The sequence below is a fragment of the Charadrius vociferus genome, unplaced genomic scaffold (genome assembly GCF_000708025.1).
Source record: "Charadrius vociferus isolate BGI_N301 unplaced genomic scaffold, ASM70802v2 scaffold1, whole genome shotgun sequence".
Classification (NCBI taxonomy): domain Eukaryota; kingdom Metazoa; phylum Chordata; class Aves; order Charadriiformes; family Charadriidae; genus Charadrius; species Charadrius vociferus.
In genome coordinates this window covers 4,981,098-5,004,255 of record NW_009647680.1, presented here as the reverse complement: position 1 = coordinate 5,004,255, position 23,158 = coordinate 4,981,098, and the positions used below count along the sequence as shown (strand labels likewise).

General features: G+C 40.5%; 1 protein-coding gene across 1 annotated transcript in view; it reads right to left on the bottom strand.

Moving 5' to 3' along the window:
- RAB38 (RAB38, member RAS oncogene family) overlaps positions 1-13,482 on the bottom strand; it is a 19,859-nt gene extending 6,377 nt beyond the window's left edge. Inside the window, exons 1-2 of the mRNA XM_009881189.1 lie at positions 13,245-13,482; positions 4,638-4,918 (exon numbers count right to left, since the gene is read on the bottom strand). Of these exons, the coding sequence (XP_009879491.1) occupies positions 4,638-4,918; positions 13,245-13,449 (486 nt within the window). The 5' untranslated portion in view covers positions 13,450-13,482. The remainder of the gene's footprint in view (positions 1-4,637; positions 4,919-13,244) is intronic.
- Between the last annotated feature and the right edge of the window lie 9,676 nt (positions 13,483-23,158).

Sequence of the window (23,158 nt, the reverse complement as noted above, 5' to 3'; positions counted from 1 at the left end):
TATCCCTGACTGGGTCTGGCTGTCTGAAATGGATTGCTTTGGTTTCAGTTACCAGATCAGCAGATCAGCTGCAGTGTGTCAGCCTAATTCAAATACATGTCCAAACCTTGTTTGCCTTTATGGAAATCAAAGCCACATACCCTGTTCTTCTGCAAGTCTACAGTGTAGCTTGGTTCTTTTCAACTTTCATAATTGTCCAGTCAGAAGAACTGAATAAATTATGATTTAAACAAGGGCTAGTAGAGCTTGGTTCATTCACAGAGCTCACTGGTAGGAGGAGCAGAACTGCTGTCCTTGCTCTGTGGAAGAAGATTCTGGATCAGAGGAGAGAGTGACTTTCTGAAAGTCAGCTGGTAGATCAGTGGCAAAGAGGACTCCTGATTCCTAGTCCAGTGTTTGGGCACTATGACACACTGTGGACTGCCTGTCAGATGACAGCTGGAGAAAGGACACATTATCCTCATTTCCAAGAGGAGGAAAGACTCTATAACTTTTTCGACATCCAAATAGGATGTGTCCAAATAGCCCAGAGACTCAGTGCTTATTCAGTCTCCAGGCCATGATGCTCGGGAGACAAAGAGCTGTGTGCTTAGCCTAGTTTGGTAAGGGTCTGAAAAGCACAGCTACCAGCCCTTCTGGGTAATTTGGACAAAATGTGAATATCTTTTCACCAAAGTCTGTGTTGCTGACAGCAGAATTACAGCAGGGAAAAAAGGAACTCAGGCACAATCACAGCACAGCTATGGTCAGTCGTACGGTATTTCAAGTTATTTCTGAACTAAGTATCTTCAAGCACATTTGGTTTTGACTGACTTGTCTGTTTTGACGCAAAGTTCCATTTTCATTATAAAGTGATAATAAGCTTGAAATTGCTGCTTTTCTAATCCAAGTCAAAAGCTCGCCTCTTTGAACTAGGAGTGGTGGTGAAAACAGTTTAAAGTCTTGGAAACGTGTGTGGAGCTCTCAGCTACTCTGGCCACATGCAGGATAATTAAATGTGTGACAAGAAGGAGAATTTTCTTCCTTTAAAGAAATGCATCTTTCACAATAGTTGTGGTAATGAAGTTTAATAAAGAATTTACTGTTAAGGTAATAAAGAATTTACTGTTAAGGTTATTTCCTGACTATCTGAGGATGTGCCTTTTAGACTGCAATCAATATGAACAAATGAAATAACCATATGTAAAAGAGACCGGGCTCTCCACTGGATATACGGTGATCCGTGTGACTTATCACTATAATGTATTGTGCTGTTGCCCCACAAGTCCCTTCTTACATGCCAAACTATCAGAACAATTTCTGTCTTTGTAGGGAGCAGAAGATTGGAACAGGCTGAGTATTTCCTTCAGATTAACGCAAGAATCAAAACTAATACACGAGAATGCATTAGGTGGCTCAAATGTTTTATATTGAAGTGGTTAACTTAAGAAAAACAGCACCAGGGAATAATACGGTAATGTTTTTTTGGTGTAATCTCTGCCAGTGCTGCAGACAAAAATTTCAAACCATTGACAGCTTGAAATATGGTAGGTACGTATATAGCACATTACTTTCTGCAAGGCAACCAGAACTAAAAGATGTGCTTTTATAAATAATCACCTTTGTTTTTCCAAAATGCATAAATCCTATTCAGTTTGTTCTGAAGGCTATAAGATTTCCAAGCACGTCTTCAGAAAACCTCTGGAGATCTAATTATTCCAGGATACCACAAAAAAAAAAAAAAGTTATTTCTTATTTGAACTGCTAAAACTGCTAGCTGCGATATGATGACTTCTCTGTCAGTGTTATTCTGCTTCAGAGAAGAGTTTCTATTCTCTATAGCAAACATAGCTAGGTTTTTTTCCCCAGACCTGAGTTCAATTATTTAATATGCTCTAGGCTGAAAGAATACTAGATACGTTACATCCAATATTTTAAAATAGCAGTAATAATAAGTTTTGTTTAGAAAAAATGTGTAGGTTTTAGTTCAGACGTTAGACCAAGTGGGTAAATTATTTGGATTTAACTTAGTCTGAATGTTGTGATTCTACCATCTTAAGTGGAATTACTCTTCTTTGCATCATTTTCAAGTCAGGACCCTCCAATTCTGGGTGGAAATTAGGTGTGGGGATTGCAGGATAGTCTTTAGTCTCCAGCAACAGGGAACAGACAGATAACAGAGTGAAGTGTCCTCAACTCCCACTGCTCCCTTCACAATGGCTGTTAAAGACAAGTCTTGTCATAGCTGGATTCTTTCTGTTCCTGCATGATTGCACTGAGGACCCGAGGACTGCTTGGTTTTCTGAGTTAAATAAAGCAAGAAGAATTGAGATATTTCTTTTCTTTAAATCACCTCAAAATCCTAATTCTATGTGGCTTAGAAAAACTTGGACTGAATTCCCCTCTGTTGTGACTTTTTAAAAATTTTCATGTCCTTTACACTTCCATAGTTCCACCCAATATGGGCTCCATCATCACAGTAAAACCTCTCTGCCACCTTTGAAATTGTTTGTACATTGATTCTCTGCCGTGACCTGCAATGGACCTTGGCACAATAAATGTAGTTGCTCTGTTTAAGAGGTGGACAAGTGCTTGCTCGTGACTGATGTACAGAATTCATGGTACAGATTCCTTTCTTGTAGGCCAAAGAGCAGTGACCAGCTGCATGACTTTGCTGATCCAAACCTAAAATAATGAAACTACGGCTCTGTATCCTTTAAAAAATGGTCCATCCTCTCCCCTCTCATTCTCTTTGAAAGTCTTTTAGATGCAGGCTTTTTAAAACAATCTGTTATTCATTTCTCTCCACATGATTTTTGTGATGGTTTTGCCCTCAGGTCTTGGTTTTCAGTGAATTGGGTTTTGTCTCCAGGAAATGTAGACTCACGTACGTATCAGAAATGAAGAAAAAGTAATTCTAAAGAAAACAGCCATATATAGTGTTACACATCATGGTTGAACTGAATCCCAAATACTCGCAACCAGATATTTCATGTTATTTGTGGCCTGAAAGACAGACAGCTAACAGAATATTAAAAAGGGGTAGAATATGTAACTCTTATACAAACAATAATAATTTTTCCTGTAATAATCCTCTCAACTCTCCACATCATCTTCTTGTAGCTGCTATTCCAAATGTTTTGCTCTCTAGGTTTACTTTTTTTTTTTTCCTGGAATAATTAGCTTTCTGCCATAATTATCACGAAGAAGCTGTTGTAAGAGATCTTGGCCTCTTTCTTAACCAGAACTAGACACTGTCCATAGTAAAAGTTTGGTTATCCTAGAGAGTAACACTGGATTCTGGTGGCCTCATCCAGCAGCAATCATGAGAGATCCACAGATCTGAACTCAAATCGGGTCCTGCACATACAGCAATGACAAATACCCTGTTTGTAGAATCAGATAATTTACACACTGACCTAGATCAAAATGTCTCCCTAAAAATGATGTTTTGAAGAAACAGTGGCTAGCTTCAAGGCTGATTCAGTAGGGAAGAAAAGACTTTGACAGCAAAGATGCTGACCACAAAAACGTCCTAGCCCAGAGCTCGTGCAATGCTTGAGGCAGACTAGGACGTGCTGCTAGTCACCTGCTGCTACTTCTGCTGATTACAAGTGAGACTTCTTTTAAATACTAATGCTTAAAGAAGGAGTCAAGACCAGAAAAGTAAAATACAAATATACACTTCAAAGATTCTTAAGTAATTTTCCTGAAGTGCTTAAAGGAAATTTAAAAAATTGAATGTAGCATTTTGGCTTTCAGTCTAATAACAATCTAGGTCAAACCAGAGCCAAACTGTTTACAATTAAAACATCCAAACATTCTCCAGAGCTGTTAATGACGACACCAAGTTTCATAACTGCACAATGCAATAAACATAACATCCATTGAGTTGTTGTGTTCAAATCAATATTTCACGCACCAGCTCTCCAAATCTTGCATGCAGTGAGGTTATCTGAGAAATCTCAAATTGATGTGCTGGAGCACTGTACCTTCGGCCTTCGAACCCGGAAAGTCCCAGTGCCCTTTCTGGTTTTTATCTCCATTTTCTTATAGGTACTCAGGAAATATGTACCAAGGCAAGAAACCGAACCTCAGAGCAGCTCATTCAGCACTTTGATTGCTGATCTTTCCTTCCTCCCCAGATACATGATTTTTTTGAAAAGGCTTTTGAGAATGAGAGCTTATAACTGTAAGCATCGTACAAGCTCTAAGGTAGACTGACTTTTTGCTAGAATCTAACACAATAAAAGTATTGTCTCAAAACAGCATTTCTCAGGCAAAGTCATCATATGAATATTTAGAGTTAGTATTCACTGTTAAGAATTATGAAAAATATCCTCATATCATTCACAAGAGGTGGCTTTTGTGTCTTGCCAAAGGTCATCTTCCTCCCCAGGCTATTACGCAGTAAGTTGTCAACCAGTTACATACTTTACTGCTCGCCTATCATATTAGAGCAGCTGCACTTCAGAATATTTTGTGTCATTTGCTTTGTAACAAAAGGCCTAAAACAAATAGAAATGCATTAATTTAAAAATTCACAGTTAATTAATCCCACCCAGCTTTGCAAGATAATACATTTTGACCGAGTCAACGGTTCAGGAACCAATTTCTCTGAACTTGGAGAAACATTTAAAAAAAAATGGAAACATTACCTTGGCTGATGTTTCAAACCAGCCCACGAACCCATTCTCTTTGCAGAACTGATCCATCTTGATGCCGTTGTTCATAAGAACGTCTATTCCCTGGTCGCATTTGTTTGCTAAGAGGACTGTCGGCACAGGTTTGCCATTTGGAAGAACTAACTTAGAGTCCAAATCCTCTTTCCATTTTGTCACTGCTTCAAATGTTGCAGGTCTTGTAACATCAAAGACAATAAAGGCCCCCATGGCCTCTCTGTAATATACCCTGGTCATGTTTCCAAACCTTTCCTGACCTGTGATGAAAAAAGTAGGAGGGGAAAAAAAAACATCACCTTGTAAAAATCACTGCTTCCAATCTAGGTCAAAATTTAACACAGGAGTTTTTCTAAGAGAAAATTACTGAAGGTAGGACTTCATTTTTTAAGTCTCTGGAAAGCTACTCTTTTTCTAAATAATTGTAAGTACCATACTAGACTCATTTGTACGAAAATGCAAGAGAGTACAGCATGAAAAAGGAGTTTTAAAGCAAACATCCAAGGAAATTTGGTAACTTTATGAGAAGCTTGAACTTCAGTGTACAGTCTTATTAAGCTGCCAGATTTCTAGATCTGTGGACAGTGCCAAAGGTCTTGGTGTGCGAAATAGGACTTTAAACAGGAGTCACAAAACATCTAGGCACCAGATTGGGAGCTCCTTGATACTATGGTATTATGTAGAAAACATCTAACATAACCAATCTGCTCATCCATGAGGAGGATCCCACATATTCTCATGCAAGTGATAATAATCAACAGTAATAAAATTAAGCCCTGGAGCCATACCAGGCACTGCAGTCATTATGAATTTACTTTTACCAGTAAACTAAAACACAGAGGTAATAAAGGTGAATTTAAAGCCTTACAAATGTGGGAAGTGTTCTAAGAAATGGCACAGCAGTAGCAACATGAAAAGCCATATTGCTCCAGTGAAAAGATCTGGGAGGAGACGTTTCACACTAGATCTGTTCAGAAGACTTGTGGTTTTATTTGCTGAATTCAAAGTGTTTTCTGGGAAGTTATTTACAGTATTTTTGTGAGCTAAAAATATATTATTATATTCAAACATGAACATTTGTAAATATCTCTCAATTTATATGATTAACAGTGTAAAACTTGACACACGATGTCAGGATGGGGTATGTTGACTAGCTGTGCATTTGTTAATATATATGCTGTTTTCATGGGAACTTTGAAAAAAATGTTTCCAAGAATGGAAATAAATTACACAGAATTTTTCTTGAAGTGAAAAAATAGAATTTCCATTGATGTCTACTGCTGAGCTGTGATCCAAAATAGAAGAATTATGAGTTCCTGAAACATCTCACAACAGCAGCACTCTTTAAGCAAGACAACTCTTGTATTTAACCATGTGCTTCTGTAGCTGAGAAGTTCCATGAGAATAGACAACATTCATCAGAAAAGTGTTTCTAGCCTTGTTTTCTCAATGTGCATAATTTTGAGTAGGTTAGGAAGACAAGAAGATTGGCAGTCTGCCTCTGACCCTGGGAAGGCTACCTGTGGAGGTTTTATCTGATGGAAATTGTGCTGTCAAATGTAAGGTTGGGTTAAGAACTGAGGAGTGCTGATTACTGGGCTTGTAGACCATGCAGTTTCATTTAGTGGAAATAGCACTGAACGCACTTACGGGGTCAACACCATCTGTTTGTGATGTTTATCTTTGGTTTTATGCACTAGCTGTTGCAGCAAGGAGAAAGTCATTCACATGATACAGAAACCAAAAGTGGATGTCTTCTCCACAAATTCATGTTAGATTTTTTTTTTTTACCTTAAACAAACACTGCATCCCATTGATAAAGCAAGATAGAAATAGATCATTTCTGGGAAACATGAGGTCATATTGAAAAATTCTTATGGCTATTCTTTATGAAAATGTCTTATGATTCCTATCAGTGGGCTAATCAGATGAACGGCTAAGTCATGTGCTATTCAATAATCTCCTTGCTGAGCAATTTTTTTTCATCTGCAAGAAAGTGCCTTCAAACAAAAGTCAAGGTCTGATTAGAAACTTTGCAGTGAGGCAAGCAGCAACATAAGCAATTATGTTTCGATGCATATTGTATTTCAGTGACGCTATACTTCTCATGCAAAGTTGAGATGTTTGTACTGTAGATGAGATGCAGATGATGTAAGAACAGCTAAACTTGGGCATGGCATGTATTTATTGGGACACAGATTTCTAAATAGGTGGGACATGTCACAGAACATGAAGTAAATTATTAAGTTGCAGCATAAAATCATTCATCACAAACAATCAAAGTTATTAGAAGAATAAAAGACTCCTATGATGTGATCTTCTGGCTAGTGGTGGCTCACAAAGTTTTGACAAATAGTATGTCATACACACCAATTCCTCCTTCTGCTCCTAGCTGCTTTTGCAGATACCTGGGTTTTTCACTGCACAGAAAAGCCACCGTGTTTGCAAAAGCAGCTTTATGCTGGAGGACAGAGCTCACCGATTTCCATTACCGATCACTTCAAAGAAAAACTATGGAGCTGCTGGCTGAAAAAAAGTGCCTAAACTCTTTTTGAAGTGGTCTTTTTCCCCATCAGTTGCCATTAATACATGAACTTACTTGGCATAAAGACATTATGCAACCTTGAATACAAAAAGAAGTGGTCTGTAAACCACAGAATATTAGTTTTATGTCACTTGCATAATGGCTTTACTTTTATTTAATTTACATTGTGAAAAAAGTGATCTCTAGTGTTTGCATTGTACTTGGAGAGATGTCTGAGGATCCAGGAGGACTCTTTTTTCCAAAGATTCTCACTTATGTGAACGAATACCTGTCTTAATAGATGAGGTTCCTAAAACTTTTTCATTTATCAGAATTACTCATGAAAATAGGCACCGTTTGATGTATTAAAGGTGTCATAATCTGGCCTTAGGTTTTCAGCAACACAATAGCTGAGGCAGTAATTAGTCTAAAAAATAGATCAGCCATTAGGTATTCAGTGGCATCTCCCAGGCTGCCTTGAACATTAGAATCTGCTTTATTGTGAGAGGAACTGGGGAAGATGGGTTTTGCTTTTCATTGGCAGGGTCAGAAACTTGTGAAATGTTTGTTTGATCTGGCCCATTGTACTTTACTGCATCCCTTACAAGGCCACCAGCACCTGGCATCAAACCCCACGAACCTGATGGCCTTTGCCCATGGAGATGGTGTTTTACACTGGGATTCATCAACCCTAATTTAGGCTCCAAAAAAAGTAACTGGGTGTATCTGAGATTAGGGTCCCTTTGTAGTCAGAGACTGAGAAGAGATACCTAGAGGGCATCTTCTCAGAAAGGAGAGACATTTAAGGGTGGTCACTTAAGCTTCATTATGGAGGTATTTAGTCTCTACCCTCAACCCCCTGGCAAGCCCACGGTAAGTAGATTATACTCAGATGGTTCAGTACAAGTTCCCTAATTCTTAAACCAGATGAATCCTACTCCACTTTGAAGAGAACTCAGTGAGACCAAGGTGCCAAAACGACAAGATTTCCACAAAAGGGAAGGACTTCCTGTCTGAATGACACCTGCCTGCACATGTATCCTAATCTCAGTGGCACCTGTGCAGCAGGGAAAGGTGTCGCTTCATGGGTTTAAAACAATCAACAGCGAGATATTCACAGTTTATAAAAATGCGCCCCACATAAATTTTCCAGCATGACTTGTACAGAAATCTACAATTTTCACTACCCACTATCATCTCTGATAAAGTTACAAAAACGAATGATAAGGTGCTAAAACTCAGATAACTTCCACCATCACACCCACAGTATCTGAAATTTAGTGCAGGATGAAAAATGATTAAAATTGCCTAATGCCCAGTATTACAATGGGTTTCACTTCTTGCCACCATCCCTCATCCTAAAAGGCAAAATCTTCTGGGAACCACCATGCTTTACAGAGGGCCTTTAGCCAACACTGAGAAGCTGGAATTTGTGGAAAATATTTAAACATTTTTTACCTTTCACTTCAAAATAATGTTCAGAATTTTCACCCTTGGATTTAAGTAATTGTCTTTATGGATTGAAATGTAAGCCAGCCTTGAGGTGGTGTTCACCACCCCAGAATGTGGAAAAGCAGGCTGTCGGAAGGATCTGGCCCAGGGATCCCCACAAATCTATACTGAAATAAAACCACCACAGCAAGGGACTTATTTATGCTTGCAGAACAGTAATTTCAAGGTAACTTAGCCTAGAAATCACCATGACTATCTTATTTATGCATATGTACTGCAATGCTTAGCAGCCACTAAATGGCTGAACTGCTGAGGATGTGCTGTGCCTGGTATTTGTGAACAGCCCGTTTACTCCTTCTGGAGCATAACAGTCTTAAAAAAAATTACAATTGTGGGGACATGGGGGTTGGACTAGATGATCTCCAGAGGTCCCTTGCAACCCTAACCATTCTGTGATTCTGTGATTCTGTGATATTTGCCTATATCTGTGCAAAGACCGCTGCTTCCGAAGGTGAAAGGTGCAGGAAAAGGAAACGAAACTGCTCTTTTGCCGCTAGTATTGTGTGTATATCTCCAATGCATTGGTCCAACTTTTTAAGAGGTGAGATCATAGAATCATAGAATGGTTTAGGTTGGAAGGGACCTTGAAGATCATCTGGTTCCAACCCCCCTGCCATGGGCAGGGACACCTCCCACCAGACCAGGTTGCTCAAAGCCCCATCCAGCCTGGCCTTGAACACCTCCAGGGATGGGGCAGCCACAGCTTCTCTGGGCAACTTGTGCCAGAGCCTCACCACCCTCACAGTAAAGAATTTCTTCCTGATAATGAATCTAAATCTCCCCCCTTTCAGTTGAAAGCTGTTACCCCTCATCCTGTCACTCCACTCCCTGATCAAGAGCCCCTCCCCAGCTTTCCTGTAGGTCCCCTTTAGGTACTGGAAGGCAGCAATAATGTCTCCCTGGAGTCTTCTCTTCTCCAGGCTGATCCAGTCTTGTAAAAGCAAACCAACGTAGCTTGGGTAGCAATGAATAATCCAGCCCACACATACACAGCAGGACATTTAACGGTGATGCTGACATGGCTGTGAAAAAGCAGCAGGGGAGAGGGGAGGCTCAAAAGTGCTGCTCTCTGCCCTCCGCTGCACTCGCAGAGCTGCTCCCGGCAGTAAATCTGCAGCTAAAGCTGGTCTTCAGAGAAATCTCAGGGCAGCGTGGGCATGAAACACAGACAGTAGCACTGAGAGCAGCCTTGCAGAGAAGTGAACAGGAAATACACCCCAATCAGCTCTCTGCAATAGTTGGTTTCTTCAAAAATGGTCCCAGCCTACATCTGCAGGGCCACCCGCGACACAGCAGCCTTGATCAAAAGAATAATTAAGAATTTCTTTCAAAGCTTTCCTTCTGACAATCTGTTAATGAATTTAAAGGCAACTCATACAGAGGCGGCAGAAAAGATAAGGAAAAAGGAATAAAATTGATGGAGGAGCAAAATTTCAAGATGTGTGACACAGCAGTAGAGGTGACGGCACACTTCAACAGGGACGTGAACACCAAAACTGAGAATTTGGGACATTCAATGAAATAAAATGGAACTGTTTGGCAGAAGTAAAAGACAAGGAAAATTTTACCATGTATATCTCCTCCCACACACAGTTGTGAAAATTCAGTCACTTGAAACTTAGGCATTTCACTGAATCAGACATAAATTCATGGATTTTAATGCCAGTGTGTTGCTAGAGATAACATAACATCATAAACCACGAAGTTTTCTCCAATTATTCCTGTCTAATACCCATAGCTTCAGGAATAGATTATCTGTTAAAAAAACCCCTAGTCTTAAATAATATGTGATGCAGAACCTACCTTATCCTTGAATTAATTTGTCTAATAATAGCTATCCTTATTGTTCAGTATTTATCTCTCATGTAAATAAATGCAGTTTCAGCATTTGGCTATTAGATCTTATAGTTTTTGTTGATCAAATTAAAGAATACAGAAAAAATATGTTACAGAAACATAAACTGTATTTAACTAGGAAATTAGATGGCACTAGATGAACCAAATTTGTTTTTTCTTCTAATGTCTGTAAAAGTAAACAAAGGTAAACTGCTTGGTCCTACCACGGCTAGAGTATGTCACCCTCCTATGCAGTCACCACGTATGTAAATCCTACTAATAATGAGATAAGCTTGACAGTAGTTTTACTCAAAACATTTTTGAGAAGATTGTTTCTAGATTGTTAAACAATTTAACCAATCTACACGGTGAAGTGCAAGGAAGACTACACATTACTTTTAGTAGTAAGTTTGCTTGCTGTATAATGGAGGGGGAGGACAGGATGTAAGAGCTAAAATGATGCCTAATATATGGAAAGAGAGAGAGAGAGACATATACACATATACTCATATATTGATAAATTTGCAGCATTTGCTTCAATTCTAGATGTCCTAAATGCTAAGCCAACACCCTTCAGCTTGATTAGAGACCAAAAATTTATTGCTTTACCCCCAAAGCTAAACATGACCTAGTAACAGAGACTCTACCAAAGAGAGAGAATGTTCTGAGACCAGGGCTTTTATTTTCCTCCCTCTTATCCTTGCATATTTGTGTTTTGCAAGTGATGATATATGACCAGCCACAGCCAGGATAAAACATTTCTGGTCAATTTTACTTCGCTTTCATTTTTAAACAGCCTTTTTTTCTCACCAGCTTATTCATGATAACTTCTATGCCAGCACCACGCTGATCTGAATTCGGTGTGCTGCTTACAGAACTTATTTTCTATGTGTATCTATTAACAGCTAAAGCTTCTTACACAGAAGTCATTAAAACCGAGACAGCACCTCTTTTTATTACCGGTCACTGTCCTGACCTTCACAGAGAGGCTTTGAATTGAGCAATTCATATGAAATTTAGTACTATGCTGTAATTCTCTCTGTCATGTGTGATAACTCAGAAAGCGCGCTAGTCATTCAGTACTACAACTTGGTGTAATTGCTTCTGCAGCCTGACTGAAAGCTACATCATATGATCCGCCAGCACATGATTAGTAGTGTAATAAATCTCTGAAACAAGGCATACAAAATACATTCTTTCAGTCCCCGATGCATTCAGAATTTACTATTAAATGCCTTTTCTCATACAGAAAAGTTTTGCTGGATGTGTATGTATTTGCTGTTATAATCGGTCAGCGGTGAGCGATAAAAGCAATGCTTTCCCTGTTATTCCAACTTTCAATAAAGAAAACTGAGCATATATGTATTTAAGATCATAAAACCACAAGACCATACTGATGTGTAAAAAAGCTGAGGTTATGCATGTTGTGCATAAAGTGGTGTTGTTGCATAAGTTTTAGTACCTTGGTGCCAAATTCAGAGCTCAGACATGAGGCAGTAAGTGTAGAAGAAAGGCACTCCCTCCGACGATAAGAATGTCAAGAATTTTCTCATTTCACTAGTTTTTTTCAGTGCTGTTCCAGACTAGATCACTGAATCCATGGCTCAGGCCACAGGCTGGCATCGTTGCCTAACAGCTGGTATAATGTTCACCTCTATTCCTTACTTAACAAACAAAACTTCTTAATTTAACTGTGTTTTAAAAATGCCCTCCTTTTTGCTGTAAGCTATTGCATTCTAGCTGTACTTGTGTTTCCTACATACACTGAATGAAAGATGATTACTTATAGCATGCAAAATGTGCCATCGAGATAAACTGTTATTTTGTGGTCTGAATCAAAAATGATTAATTCTTAGTAAGTGGGGTGGCAAAAAAAAAAAAAAAATAAAAATTGTGGGTTTAATTGGAAGCCAAATATAAAAACTCTGAAGCACTGGCAGCAGCAATGTCAAATTCTTTATTTTTTAATTATGTAAACATACAAGGATAACTGGACTGACTTCTTTATTCTTTTTCTCCCCACACAGAATAAATTATCTTTTTTTTTTTTTGCTTGATGTTGGAATAAGGACAAGTAAACATGAGTAAATACATTTTTAGCAACCAGGAATATTGCCAAATAGAAATGCTTCTCTCTTCGAAGGATGTCAGAAGTTGTTTACATTTCCTTGGGCAAAAGGAAGGAAGGTAGGAGAGAGAGGAAGGAAAGGAAGAAGGAAGGTATTTTGATAAAGTGACTCGATGATACTTTTTCCTTATTTTTTAAACTAGAACAATAATTTTAACCATCTTATTGAATCCCTCATCCCTACCACCAGATTAAATAGATGTAACGGGGAATTCTTTTTGCTCTCCCTCCCACCACAGAGATCTGTCCGTTGGTCTAATGAGGGAAGCTGAACAGCGGCAGCTGCAGGGGAAGAACTGGGGCATCTGGGGAGAGGTGCCCATGTCCCCGCACGTGTCTAAGGGCTTGGGAGAAAAGTCAGACGAGGCAGGTTTCACCCTGACACTCCTTGTTTGGGAGTGCGCTGGCTTTAGGGAAACTCCAAAATTTCAATCTGCCCTCAAAGTTTTCTCTCCTCAGTCTCCTCTCCCTCACCGCATGGGCACTGGTAGTTTCCAATGTAAATATTAGTACAAATTAATTTGGGTCTGTATTTTATATTATCTCCAGATGAGTTACGGAGCAAAGGGTTCTCCTCTCTACTCACCCGCAATATCCCAGAGCTGCAGCCGTACCACGGTCTCAGCATCCCAGCTCAGCACCTTCAAGGCAAAGTCCACGCCGATGGTGGCCCGGTAGTGGGGGGAGAAGTTCTGGTGGACATAACGTTTGATGATGCTGGTTTTGCCCACTCCCAGGTCCCCGATCACCAGCAGTTTGTAGAGGTGTTCCTTCTGACTGGGCTTCTGCATCTTTCCTGTGGCTGCGGCTGCTCCCTGCGAACTGATTGCATGCTCTGCCCGAGGAATCCTGCCAGCGGTAGAGGCACCTTCCCTTTGTACGGAAGCAGTATCACCAGGTCCAGCAGGCAGCCCTGCTGGGAGATGAAGTAAGCAAGAGACTGGGGAAAGAAAGTCTCCCAGAAAGTTTTGTGTGTATGTGTGTAAAGGTCAGCACGAGGTGTGCCTGGGATTAGTCTGGCTCCTAAAGGCTTTGCAGGAAAAGTCATATAACAGTCCTGTTCCCTGCTTCGCTCCTTGCTAGAAGGACAGTGATTCTGTTCTGCACTAGCTTTACATACTTTTTTTTTTTAATTACTGTCTTCTTGGTGATGATTTGTCACCCTCTGCTTGTTTCCAGACATCTTTAAAATGCCAGTCACAGCAAAAAAGCAGAAAACTCCTTTCAGAGGTTTCACGCCTCCATTAAAGTGCAAAAATTAAAGCAGTGTGCCTCTAACTTTGGATGTGATTTGGTTTTAATCAATGTAAGTCTGTGTGAATGCAGTTATATCACTAGAAGTGGCAGTTACAGCAATATAAAGCATCTTTACATATGTCCATGCTAGGAGGGCTGTGTGAATTTAATTACAACAGATACATATTTTTAAGTTTCATTAACGTAATTGAGATTGTCTGTCTGTACCTATAAACATGTTCACATCTGCTGAATCCAACACAAGAGCTCACACTTTGTTTTTTCTTACAACCGGACTCTAAAATTCAAAAAATCTAGATTTATCCCATGACTCCGATAATCAGAAGTTATGAAAGCGTAACAGCATTAGAACATATGAATGCCAGTGTCTCAACGGTCCTCTATTTTCCAAAATAAGTGATATCAAACTTGCAAAGAATTGAACACATTTGAGTAAATCATTCCGCTGCCATGACTGACCCTGTATTTTAAATTAAAAAAACAATGACAGTTTCAACTTGGCAGCTTAGCTGGAGACCCCAATCCACTGCCTAGAGGTGTTTGATTCTTTTAACACTTTTGAAAGCAAACCCCCAGAATTTTAATATTGGGTGAAACTCATCCATGAATGATTTTTACATTTATTGATGACCCTGATAAAATGAAAACACATTTTACACTTACACGGAGTTCTTATCTAAATGTGCACTGAAATGGCACGAGAAATTTGTCATCTATCCAAAAAGCTGGATTTTAGTAGACAAAGAATTCAGAACACTTATGTTATGCAAGCTTTTATAATCAGTCTTTAAACTCAAACTTTAAAGTTTGTATATACACACACACACAAAGTGGAAATGGGTAATTTGAGGAGAAAACTGTCTTACTTTCCCTGAATTTTTTTATTTTTAATAAGAGGTCTTTTTTTCAGTAAGATAAATTCCTTTTCCAAAAACAAGCTGCCATTTGTATCCCTCTGTTTGGAGAGAAAATTTTAAAGGGCTTAGCCTTTTTAGCTACAGACATCATAACAGACAACAATTTGAGAATCAAACTAGTGCACTCCAATCAGCTACTATTTTTGCATGATTCAAGTTTATTATTATTGCTACTGGTAGTGTGCGGTCTGTGAATCTTACCTTCACAGCACTGCCGTTTTCAGAGAGGGTCCAATACCCAAGCACTTCTAAGCACTCACAATTCCCCTCTAAAGTTGAAGATTTCCCACTACAGAGGTTAAAAAAAGAACAGGCTGAGAGGTTGAGCAAGTTCGGAAATGATGAAATTGGTGTTTTGGATGAGGTTGAAATTACGTCTGATCTTTCATCCTTTGATGGTGGCTCGTGCTCAGAGAACAGTGCATGGGAGATGACTGTAAGCAGATGTTAGGTAACTGGAGGTCTTTGGTTATTAGTAAGTGTAGTTAAAGATTGGCCTACACCCAGAAGCATGAGGCTTTACCTCTCTTCCAAGGTTTTTGCTAGCATTAGCTATAATAGCTCTGGATAATCGTGTTATTTGTTTAAGTTTCCAATTCTTCTTTGAACGTGGCTAAATTCTTGGCCCCAGCAACTCCCTGGTACAATGAGCTCCTCATAGGTTTAATCAAGGTCACCCAGGATGGCAGTAGGGTTACAAGTGAAGTGTTCAGCGAGGTGTTCAGACGTGGGGTGAGCATGTAGGAGGCTTCATTGCATTTAGAAGGATGAATTGCTGAGCTAAAGTGAAGCATGGACTAAAGTGTCTTGCGGAGTAAAAGCTGTACCCGGGTCCCCTAACTCCATGGTGAATTTACTTTTATAGACATTATCTGCTGAATCCTCCTGAGGTGGGATAAAGCCCTCAGCCCTGCCTTGCTCCACCTTTTTGGAAGACTGTTGCCACGTCCTGAACTATGTGTCTGTACTGGTTTGACTTCATTGGCAACTGAAGGCACTGGGGCAGGGAGGTGTGGATGTACTGCTCATTTGCAACTCTGCTGCAGGAATAGTAATCATTGCCATGCGGTAAGGCAGATAATTTTGGCTGGTCATGTCTTAAGAGATCACTGCGAGACTTGTTTGATGATGCCAGCTGATCCTTTCAGGCACACAAGCAGGTTACGGTGACTCAGTGATTTGCTGCAGGGAGAGGTGTCCAGGGAAGTGTATTTTGCCTGGAGCTGATGCAACGCAATCTGGCTTAGCTGAGACAACAGTTAAGGGCAGTTAATATGAACCATATTAGCTTGCATTTGCCACCCACAGGTGGGTAGTTAGCAAGGCTCAGCTGACAGGAGTAACTTGTCAAGCTGGGAGAATCAGATGCCCCTATTCTGCTGCTTCAGGTCCTTCAACAGTGTCCAGGCAATAAGAACATGTAAACATGCCACCAATTTAGTTGATATTTCAGTGTCTGTATTTTGGTTGTCTGTGTTTTCTGTGGTAAAGACATACATTTAAAACTTTACTAAATCAATGTAAATATTAATTAAAATCCTACATGACATTATGTATATCTGCAATGTTATATTTTTGCATTCTCTGCCTATCCACTGTGCTATTTCCCACAGTAATATCATCCGATGCTCTGCTATCTCTATTTTAATACTTATACTAATATTAATAGAGTATTCTAACACTATTTTAATTGGTAGGAATTGACAGAAACTCTGCATGTCTCTGTTGTAAATAATAACATTTATGAAAGTTCCATCAAATTGAGTCATTACAGACTGCGTTGGCCTCAGCATAAAAGTGAAACTCGTTTTACAGAGATAATTTTCAGGAATTTCTCACTATTCCTCTGTCATTAGTAGAGATCTTTTTTTTTTTTTTTTCTGAGAGAAGTGATAAAACTGAAGATGCAATTATGCTGACAGGAATCAAGGACAGTGTAACTGCATCCTGGATTTTATCACTCTATCTCTTTGCATGGCATCTACCACAGAAAAGGACGTCGATCCTGACTGAGCACCGTGGCTGTTATGAAAATACCTTTAAAAAATGACAACATTGTCTGAGTTGATGAAACCATGCGGTAACAGTTTCTGCCCAAGGAAACAGAATGAAATTATTAGAAATGTATATACTTAAAAGATCACCATCTAATTGCCTGGGGGTTTTACACCACAGTTACCACTATTATACCTGGTAGCTTTGAATGTCTAGAAGGGATTGGCCTATCCATATATCAAATAATATATGGCCTATATATCATATAACATAAATGACACAACAATCCAGAGAAATGATAAATATACATATGTGTATGTGTGTGTATGTATATCTACATTTATATAATGTGGCAGATGAAATTAATATGATAAAAGATGATTTTATGTTTTAGAAAAATAAAACATTGAAATTCTACACAGGTTTTTGCCAGACTTCCATACCCCAATTAATCCTGGGGTAGGGATTAAATACTAAGTTATTAGCTACACAGAAGGCTGTTCATCTTTTATTAATGTATTGTCTTCTTCATTTCAGTCATAGCATATTCACTGACATCATTATGGGAATAGTCAATCATGGCAAGAATAATCTCTTACACAGAAAAAGGTTGTTTTAACAAAATGGTGCATTTCCCCCAATTTTATTTTCATACTAGAAAGATTTAATTACTTTGGATTTTCTCTTCTTCCATTCCAACCATTCTTGTGATTAACACATTCACTTAGAAATTACTGTTGATTCATCAAACATACCCATAGTGGAATGGTTATTGACTTGTCAAACATAGGAAGAACCCTTCTTTGATTAAATTATGATCTTCTTTCTTAACTTATAATTAACTTAGCAGAAAATACACTTTCTCAGGAAAGATTCCTCAAGGAATATCTAAACAAATGTTTATGCAACCAATGGAAGTACCAGTTAGCTTTTATGGTCAGATGTCACGTTATTGTTCTGAAATTAGTTATAACTCCTGTACTCAGTTATTCTTGCTCATTAAAAGTTCAGTCTGCACCCTGGCTGAAAGCACTCTGTCAATAACATAACAATATGTACTTAATGGGTGTGCCCAAGTGTTACCTCTTAGGAATTTCTCTCCAACTGTCCTATCAAACAAGGTCTGGATGGCAGGAATAGTCTAAGGCAGTGTCTGTTTTATCTAAGGAACTACACCTCTCGAAAACAGCTGGAACCTTTCCCTCTAGTACAATTACAGCCCTACTAAGAAAGTCTTAAACAGGTATGAGGTACGGGTTGAGGGTACAATCTTGCCCCCTAGAGCAATGGATCTGTTTCTAGAGTTAGAGATCCCGCGAGATCAAACCTCAAGGCAAGACAGGATTCAGGGAAGAGAAATAGTGAGACCACAGGGAAAGATATTCCAAATTTTAGCAGCCTGTATGTGCATGAATCATTGCATGTAAAGAGTGAGAGTTTGTGGCACTCTCACAATTACAAACTCTTAGTCTGATAAAGGGACATGGCTTGACTATGTGTTGCATGTTCCGATATACCTTCCATATCCACCAGCCAGTACCAACGCCTCAGGGCATCCCAGCTGGTTTTAGTTACCTGTGTAAGCGCAGTCTGTGCTCAGATGCAAACACATGTTTCTATTTCATCAAACTCAAAAAATGATAATAATTTGATGTATTTGCCTTTCTCAGGGCTGAATTATTTATTTATTTATTTATATATTCGTCTAGATCCACACAGCCTAATAAAATCCAAGTTAAGGTCTATCCTTTGGACCCTGCAGCAAAATCTTAGACGGGTTGCCGTGCATTTTACACCAAGTGCATTTGAGCAGTCACCTGGGAATACATGAACACAGTGCAACTTGAAAAGCAATAAGGGGAAGGACCAGAGTGTCTGCCATGGGTAAAATCTAATAACAGGGGTTCAGTAATACTCTGGGAAAATTAAAATGGCTTGTCCCTGAGGCCAGGCAGCAGTGAAAGCATCGTACAGCACAGAATTAGTCTGAAATGCGCCAGTTCCAAACGAACATTGTCATGTCTCAGATTCAATAAATGAAGTGTAAGAGCACTCGCTGAGGTTGTAGACTGAACCATCACACTCATTGCAGGGTTGTTACTATGGAGCTACCAACAAAAGCCTGGATCAAACTGACAACACAGCAGTTTTAACCCTCTTCAGGTGCTGTGGAATACTTGCGTGGTGAGGATCAAACAGTTACAGTGCTACAGATAGATTGTGTCTAGATTAAGCTAAAAAGTTTCTGATAGTCAATAATCTGTATTACGCCCTCCTATGAGGGTCCATATTTAATCCTTATAGCAGGAGCTTAAAGGCAAGTCTACCCTGTCCTCCACAGAGAAAATCTTCCTTAAGAACAGGGTTGAATCACATCAGCAAAGCTGTTGTCTGATTCAAGTAGATTTAAGTCTGATTCTTGGAAACTGTCAATCTCTAATGGTGCTTACCCAGCAGCACCAACTTCATGTGCAGGGATATTTAAAATAATAGGTCCTAAATTAATGTGCATTGGCCTAAGTAATTTCCATTAAGGATTGGGTTGCAAAACTGCAAATTTAAACCATGAAACAAAACAACAAAATATAGTCCCTTTCCCTGATAAAAGTTCATCAGTTTGTCTGTTGTATTCTCTATAGTTTACCATATCACAGAACCACTGAAGTGGGAAGGTACTTCTGGAGATCATCAAGTCCTACCCCTCTGCTCAAAGCAGAGTCAGTGAGAGCAGATTGCTCATGGCCATGTACAGTTGGGTTTTGAATATCTTCAGGAATGGAGACTTCACAATCTGGGCAATTTGTTCCAGTGTTCCACACACAAAATAAAAAGTTTTTTTCTTATGTTTAAATAGAATTTCCATGTTTGCCTGTGTCCTTTACTCACCCCATCGGTATTTATACACATTCATAAGATCCCCCTAAGCCTTGTCATGTCCAGACTGAAACTGTCGCAGCTCTCACAGCCTCTCCTTGACGCCCCAAGACCTTAGTCATCTTTGTGGTCCTCTGGTGGACTCAGGCGTCCTTGTCTGTCATACTGGGGAGCCCAGCACTGGACACAGCACTCCAGATGTATCTCACTAGCGCTAATTAGAGGTGAAAGATCACCTCCCTCAACCTGCTCTGCGTAATGCAGCCCAGGAGGATGTTGACCTTCTTTGCTGTAAGGCTTGGGTTCAACTTGTTGTCCACCAGGACCCCCAGGTCGTTCTCTGCAAAGTTCTTTCCAGCTGGTTGGCCCCCAGTGTGCATTGATGCTTGGGGTTATTCCTCTGCTGCTACATGATTTGGCATTTCCTCTTGTTGAACATCATGAGATTCATCTCTGCCCAAGTCCCCTGACTGTCTAAGTCTCTCTGAATGGCAGCACACCCATCTGGTGTATCAGTCACCTCGTATCACCTGCAAACTTGCTGAGGGTGCAACCTGTCCCCTTGTCTAAGTCATTAATGAAGATGTTGAACAGTATTGGCCCCAGTATCGATCCCTGGGGTACAGCACTAGTCAGTGGCCTCCAGCTAGGCTTTCTGCAGCTGATCACAACCCTTTGAGCCTGGTCATTCAGTCAGTTTTCAATGCACCTCACTGCCCATTCACCTAACACCCCCACACTTCATTGTTTTGTCTATGAAAATGTTATGGGAGACAGTGTCAGAAGCTTGTCCACACCCAGGCGTTTCATCATAGCTGGCTATCTGTTTGGTCAGACATGATTTCCCCTTCATAAGTCTATGCTGACTATTCTATATCACCTCCTTGTCTTTTCTATAGAATCATAGAATTGCTGAAGTTGGAAGGGACCTTTAAGATCATCAAGTCCAACCATTAACCTACCCTGACAAAACCACCTCTAAACCATGTCCCTAAGCACCACATCTACCCTTTTTTTAAACACCTCCAGGGATGGCGAATCCACCACCTCCCTGGGCAGCCTATTCTAATGTTTAATAATCCTTTCAGTGAAAAAATGTTTCCTAATATCCAACCTAAACTTCCCCTGACATAACTTGAACCCATTTCCTCTCACCCTATCACTTGTCACCAGGGAGAAGAGGTCAGCCCCCCCCTCTCTACAACCTCCTTTCAGGTAGTTGTAGAGGGTGAGAAGGTCTCCCCTCAGCCTTCTCTTCTCCAGGCTAAACAACCCCAGTTCCCTCAGCCGCTCCTCAGAGGACTTGTGCTCCATGGGGCCTCACCAGTGCCGAGTACAGGGGGATGATCACTTCCCTAGTCCTGCTCACCACACCCTTCCTGATACAGGCCAGGATGCTGTTGGCCTTCTTGGCCACCTGGGCACACTGCTGGCTCATATTCAGCTGGCTGTCCACCAACACCCCCAGGTCCTTCTTCACCGGGCAGCTTTCCAGCCACTCCTCCCCAAGCCTGTAGCGCTGCATGGGGTTGTTTTGACCCATGTGCAGGACCAGCACTTGGCCTTGTTGAACCTCATACCGTTGGCCTCCCTGCATTGATCCAGCCTGGCCAGATCCCTCTGTAGAGACATCCTGCCCTCAAGCAGATCAACACTCCCGCCTAGCTTAGTGTCATCTGAGAACTTACTGAGGGTGCACTCGATCCCCTCATATTAAAGAGAACTGGCCCCAGTACCAAACCTTGGGGAACATTACTTGTGACCGGACACCAACTGGATTTAACTCCATTTACCACCACCCTCTGGGCACGGCCATCCAGCCAGTTTTTTACCCAGCAAAGAGTACACCTGTCCAGGCCATGAGCAGCCAGTTGCTCCAGGATAATGCTGTGAGAAACGGTGTCAAAAGCTTTTCTAAAATCCAGGTAGATACATCCACAGCTTTTCCCTCATCCACTAAGCAGATCACCTTATCATAGAAGGAGATCTGTTTGGAAATGGCTTCCAGGAGGATTTACTCCATCACCTTTCCTGGGATCAAAGTGATGCTTACCAGGTTATAATTCCCTGAATTCTTCTTCCTGCTTTTCTTGAAGATACCAGTGAAATTTGCTTTCTTTTAGTCTTCAGGAAACTCTCCTGCTCACCATGACCCTTCAAAGATAATCATGAGTGGTCTCACGATGACCTCAGCACTCCATGGGTGCATCCCTGCATGCTTGGACAGTGAGTCTATACTCCTCACCGGTCACCTGTTCCTGCTTCCACCTCTTGTATCTTTCTTTTTCATGTTTGACTGTAGTCAGGAGCCCTTTTTCATCCATGCAGGTCTCCTGCTGCCTTCACTCAATTTCCTGGACATGGGGATGGACCATTCTTGAGCTTGGCGGAGGTGATTCTTGAAAAAGCATAGCTCATCTCTCCTTTACCCCTCTTCTGTCCAGGGCCTCCCAGAGAATTCTTCCAAGCAGATCCCTGAACAGGCTGAATTCTGCTCTCCTGAAGTCAAGGTTTGTAACCCTGTTTTTGTATATTTCCCATCTTCTCAGTAACTCCACCCTCTCATGGTCACTGCAGCCAAAGCTACCCATAGTTTTCACATTGCCATACAGTTCTTCCTGGTTTGTAAGTATGAGGTCCAGCAAGGCATCCTCCCTCATTGGCTCCTCAATCACCTGTGTCAAGAAGTTGCCATCAATGCACTTCAGAAACCTCCTGAGTTGCCTGTGTCCTGCTGTGCTGTCCCTGCAGCAGATATTGGGGTGACTGAAGTCCCCCATGAGGACCAGAGCCTGTGAACCTAAAGCTTCTTCCAAATGTCTGAGGAAGGTCATAATATGTAAGAATATTTCTAATACCAAGGAAAAAAGACATTCAGGAATAGGTTCAGTTTAAGGAGCAGGTCCATCAAGTTATTTAGGTCATTATGGATTAGGTGCCTTACACTCGTTACCCATTATATGAGAAATCAAGCAATTTATTCATACAGCACTGTTAGCTGCAATCCTCTGCCTCATTTGTCTCCTGCTACAACTGTCTGAGAGGGGATGGTGTGCACAGCAAAGTTGCTAAGAGCTAGAATAGTACTAGAAGTACTAGAATAGACTATGTAATAATGTCTGGCATGAAACAACAAATACCCAGGGGGCCTGATCCTATGTGGTCCTGACTATTTCACGGACGACATAAAGTATCCACAATACCTTGCCAAGTCAAAGAAATTTAAGACCTCTGGGTGTCTCAAAAGAAGAGCTTAGAGGCTTCTAATAGCTGACCAATAATGCTGAATTAATCAGACTATTGGTGCAATAGACTAGTTCATATTGCAGTCAAGCCATACTCATACTCCATTGTCAGTACATTTTGCACCTGTAGAGGCTGAAAAGCAGTCATGCACAAGGAGATGCTTAATTATGAGATACCTGCTCATGGGCATGAAGGTAAGCCATGCAGTAGT